Here is a 5,493-nt window from a genome sequence, read left to right as displayed (position 1 = left end):
TTATAAGCTGCTCAAAAGTTTTACAAGCTGGCACCGTGCAAGAGCTGGCTCCTATTATTACCATCCCTATGGCACCATAGAACCATTGATACTGAGGGTAATTGGCAGCAAGTTTTACAGTAAGATATACCCCTAGTATGTGAGGGAAGAATGCTGGCAACCAAGTGAGACCCATTTGCCACTCCGAGGCACCCATAGTGGTTTTCATCCAGTTTGCTATGGTGGGCTCCAAAAACGCAAGAGGAATGTTACAGGTGGTCAACGCCCCTGCCACTACAGCGATGTAAGGGTCAATCATGAGTCTATGGATGGGTGTGCCCACTGGCATGTTCTCTCTAGTCCGATTGGCGAAGGGTTTGATGACAACCAGCAGCAGAATGCCATCAATGAGAGAGATGCAAGCCAAAATCAAAAAAGGTACTCTTTTCCCTACAAATTGATATAATATGCCTCCAAAGGGGGGCGCTACCAGGCTCCCGAAAGAAATAAACGCTATGGCTATACCCAAGGCTTTGCTCCTCTCTGCTTCCTCTGTGTATTTGTCTGCGATCATAGCGATCCCAGAGGTGTCTGCAAAGGCAGATCCCAAGCCTTGTAGACTTCTGGCTACAAACAGCGTGGCATAGTTCTCTGCAAACGCAAAAATGACAGTTGACAGGAACATAACAATCAGTCCAATAAAAAGAGGGATGTCATAGCCAACCCTGTCCATGAAAGTGCCACTGAGTGGGTTGACCAGCAGCTGTAGGATCGCTTTGGAGGCAAACAAGACTCCAATCTTGATGTCTTCATTCTCTGTTGGGTACGTGGGCCTGATGATAGATTTATTGGAAGAGGCCCAGCTGGAATTGATGTATTTAAAGGCTCTTTCACTATCCAACCTCATACTTTGAATGTAGTCTGGGATTATTGGAACTATTACCATGTACAGCATGTTATCAAGAAGAAGTGCCACGCAGACGATGAACAAGATGAGTCTCCTATGGTGGGGGGCTTCCTGCATGGCAGTGCCCAGCCGTTTAGTTCTTTCCCCCATGGCACTGGAGAGTTTCTCCATGGCGGACTTGGCTGCCCCTTGGCTGTCTTCTGAAGCCATGATCTTTCCTTCCTACTTGGTCAAAAAAAGCAGAGAACACCAGCAATCACCCCCACTTTGAAAAGCTTCTCAGGGGAGCCGCTTCAACCATAAAAGAACCATTCAGGGACCATTTAACGCGTGGATCCTAAAAAATATAAAAAAAAAGATATTTAAAGAGAGTCAGTCATCCAGTTCTATTCTTTCAGATCATTTATACAATTATTTGACAGCAGCACTGTAAGCCTTACAGATAGCACTACAAGGATCACAAGTCATTCAAGGGTTAAACTTTTCTTTTTTATTAAAAGCCAACTGTCAGTTAAAAGAACTTTCACATACATCGTCCCGAACGTCATTCAAGGGTTAAACTTTTCTTTTTTATTAAAAGCCAACTGTCAGTTAAAAGAACTTTCACATACATCGTCCCGAAGGTTGGTTTTATTAACGCTACTCATCCTAGCGAAATCCATTCTATCATCTAGCAATCAATGGCACAAAAATATAGGTGAAAAAATAACAGTTGTGCTTTACTATAAAGAATAACAGTAGTGCTTTAGTATTAAGAAATAACAGTTGTGCTCTAGTATTAAGAAATATCAGTGGTGCTTTACTGTAAAGAATAACACTTATGCTTTACTATGAATAAATAACAGTTATGCTTTACTATAAAGAAATAACAGTTGTGCTTTAGTATTAAGAAATAACAGTTGTGCTCTATATATTAAGACATTTCAGTGGTGCTTTACTGTAAAGAATAACAGTTATGCTTTACTATGAATAAATAGCAGTTATGCTTTAAGAAATAACAGTTGCGCTTTAGAATTAAGAAATAACAGTTGTGCTTTACTGTAAAGAATAACAGTGGTGCTTTAGTATTTAGAAATAACAGTTGTGCTTTACTATGAAGAATAACAGCTGTGCTTTAGTATGAAGAAATAACAGTTGTGCTTTACTGTAAAGAATAACAGTGGTGCTTTAGTATTAAGAAATAACAGTTGTGCTTTACTATGAAGAATAACAGCTGTGCTTTAGTATGAAGAAATAACAGTTGTGCTTTACTGTAAAGAATAACAGTGGTGCTTTAGTATTAAGAAATGACAGTTGTGCTTTACTATGAAGAATAACAGCTGTGCTTTAGTGTGAAGAAATAACAGTTGTGCTTTACTGTAAAGAATAACAGTTTTGCTTTAGTATGAAGAAATAACAGTTGTGCTTTACTGTAAAGAATAACAGTTTTGCTTTAGTATGAAGAAATAACAGTTGTGCTTTACTGTAAATAATAACAGTTTTGCTTTAGTATGAAGAAATAACAGTTATGCTTTAATGTAAAGAATAACAGTTTTGCTTTAATGTAATAACAGTTGTGTTTTCAGGAACAGCCTTGACACATAACCCCCCGCCCCCTCCATTTTGAAGGAAACATTGACTTACTTCTCTGTCTCTTATCTCCTGTAAATCAGTTCCAGCTCTGGAGAAGCATCTTCAGATCTTGGGCTCTCAGCAGCTCAGATGATGACCATAGACTTTCCCAAACACGACTCTGTCTGAACTAGTGCTGGCATGCGCTGGTCTGGTGGCTATGACCTGCATAGCTGGCTGTGATAGCAGCATTGGAGAGAGAGGTCCCCGCTTCAGCCGAGCATCCCTCCATTCCTCCGTTCTGCCATTGGCACAGATTGAGTTGCATGCTTGTCGATTCCTCCACTTTCTTTGCGCGGAAGGCTGTGACGCGCGGTTAGCTTTGGCCCCCAAGTGGCTAGTTTGGGAGCGGCGTCTCCTTATGCTAATTTAACACATGGAAGAACCTTAACCAATTACTGAGAGCCGACCCTCCTCTTTATTGGCTTCGTAGGCATCGCAAATAGGGAAGGGACTCCCTGTCCTCAGACACTCTTTTTCTTTTTTTCCCCCTTTCATTGAGAACGGCATAATATAAATGATTCAGTTAACCCTTTGCAGAAGCCAGCAGAATAAAATGTTAGTCCAGCCTTTCTCAGCCAGGGATCCTTGAGAAAACAGAAGTAGCAGATTGATCCCCTGCCTAATATACATTGGTGACCAATGAAAGGGGCAACTACAATTTTACTGTCTTTTTTTTTTTTTTCATTATTTATCATTTCTTTCATTATTGTCAGGGAATCCCCATTATTTACTATTTATTATTATTTTTTATTATTATACAGGATGTATAAAGTGCCAACAGTTTGTGCAGTGCTTAACAAAAAGAAGGCAGACGTTACAAATACAATTTGGTACAAAAGGAATCAGAGAGCTTACAATCTAAAAGAAGGGTCAATTGATACAAAAGGTAATACAGTAGCTGTGGGGGATGAGCTGATGAAGAAAGTGAAACAGTGTCTTAATTAGTAGCTGGATAAGCTTCTTTAACCACTTGTCGACCGCCGCACGACTATTTACGGCGGTGGTCAGCCCCTCACAGGCAAAGCGACGTATGGCTACGTCGCTAGCCTGTGAGGCTCTAGGGAGCGAGCGCGCGCCGCCGGAGGTGCGGTCACGGACTCTCCCGCGTGTGTGCCCGGCGGACCCGATGCCCGCCAGGCACTCGCGATCGTCCGTTACACCAGAAGAAAGGCAGGCGGCTAATGTAAACAAAGCCGCCTGTCATTCTTCCCTGTGTAAGCATGGTGATCAAACGGTAGGACCGTTGATCACTGCTCTTACACATCAAGCCACAGCCAATCACAGTTAGAAACACGCCCCTAGGGACACACTTAACCCCTCCCTCTAAAAAAAAAAGTTAACCCCTTCACTGCCAGTGTCATTTTTACAGTAACGGTGCATATGTATAGCGTGCATATGTATAGCACTGTAGAGGAAAAAAGAAGAAGAAGTGCTTGGCGCTGCCAATATATGCGTTAGAAGTGTGGAAGGTAGAAACTAGTATAAATAACACAGATATCACAAATATTGCAAATATTATGCACGATTGAAAAAAGTGGTGGATGTTAGATAAATAAGTGAGGTATTAAATATACAAGAGGTAAAAACAGGAATAAAGTGTAAAAGCATAAAACCTAAAAACCAATATTTAAATGTATGCAGAAATATAAATAGGTATGCAAAAAATGAATAAATAGAAAATGACGTATATATCCACAATATACTCCAGTAAAAAATATATATAGTGCCCTTCAAGTGAGGGTTAAGTGGTGATGTTGAAACAATAAATAAATATATGAATTCAGAAATGGTATTATAGTGCAGTGAGTATTTGGTGATATGTAACACAGGTGTATAAATGATGATAAAAAGGTATAGTAGAAGAAATTAGTAAATATAAATTAATTTACAGTGACTTGGGTGACCAAAAAGTGACGTGTGCAAAAAAGAAACCTCAATCCCAAACCAGGGAAGAGAGAGTGCCCAATATGGTTCCCCAAAATAACAATGGGGTGAACCACAGATGAAAAACAAATTCAAAAAAATAATAGTAAATAATGCAAAAAAATTATAAAATGGTGACTAGGTGATTGTTACACAGAATATCTCAAGATCAATAGTGTGCTAGTGAGAAAATGCGCAAAAAATGTGGTCAAAAATGCATAGGAAAAAACATCCACTGAGTCCTTAAAAAGCGCATAGAGGTGTAACAGTCCAAAATGGTGATGAGGTGCCAAAATCACAGGTGCGACCGGTTGGATGGTTCTAGAGTGAAGACTATGGTGCTCCCCTATTCAATGGGTCCGGTGCTCCCCTTTCTAGTAAATACCGAGCTTACCAGAAAGTACTACCCCTACAGGGGTAGAGCGCAGGTCGATATTTGTAGGGATCGCTCCCAAAGCAGAGGGGTCCGGTCACCTGGTCCACTTCTAATATTCCAATTGCCCGAGTCACAACTGCTTGGCGTGTTAGTGGGGGTATTCCAACATTAATGCTCCAAACAAGCCATTCCAGGACATGTGTATAAATAAAGAAAGATGCCTCCAAATGGTGAAATACCGCTAGACTTTTATTAAAACATCCAAGATAAAAGCAGGTACTCACATAAAAACAATGCTAACGATCCCTCAGGACTTAGGAGCCGCAAGGTCCTCTCTGGCGGTGGGGTGATGAACGGTAAGCGTTCTCCCGACCAGAGCTGTGTCCCAAGCCGATCAATACAATACAAGCGGAAGTGATGCGGTGCGCACTCTACATGTTTCGTCGTATGACGTCATCAGGAGGCTACTTCTTTTTTGCACACGTCACTTTTTGGTCACCCAAGTCACTGTAAATTAATTTATATTTACTAATTTCTTCTACTATACCTTTTTATCATTTATACACCTGTGTTACATATCACCAAATACTCACTGCACTATAATACCATTTCTGAATTCATATATTTATTTATTGTTTCAACATCACCACTTCACCCTCACTTGAAGGGCACTATATATATTTTTTACTGGAGT

At 40.5% G+C, this 5,493-nt stretch overlaps 1 protein-coding gene across 1 annotated transcript in view; it reads right to left on the bottom strand.

Moving 5' to 3' along the window:
- SLC18A3 (solute carrier family 18 member A3) overlaps positions 1-2,833 on the bottom strand; it is a 3,668-nt gene extending 835 nt beyond the window's left edge. The window contains exons 1-2 of the mRNA XM_082268328.1: positions 2,510-2,833; positions 1-1,223 (exon numbers count right to left, since the gene is read on the bottom strand). The exon at positions 1-1,223 is cut by the window's left edge and continues 835 nt beyond it. Of these exons, the coding sequence (XP_082124454.1) occupies positions 1-1,096 (1,096 nt within the window). The 5' untranslated portion in view covers positions 1,097-1,223; positions 2,510-2,833. The remainder of the gene's footprint in view (positions 1,224-2,509) is intronic.
- Between the last annotated feature and the right edge of the window lie 2,660 nt (positions 2,834-5,493).

The sequence above is a fragment of the Pelophylax lessonae genome (genome assembly GCF_965119305.1).
Source record: "Pelophylax lessonae genome assembly, chromosome: 9".
NCBI classification, from domain to species: Eukaryota; Metazoa; Chordata; class Amphibia; order Anura; family Ranidae; genus Pelophylax; species Pelophylax lessonae.
The sequence above is the reverse complement of the archived record's forward strand: the minus strand, read 5'-3'. Positions and strand labels throughout refer to the sequence as shown.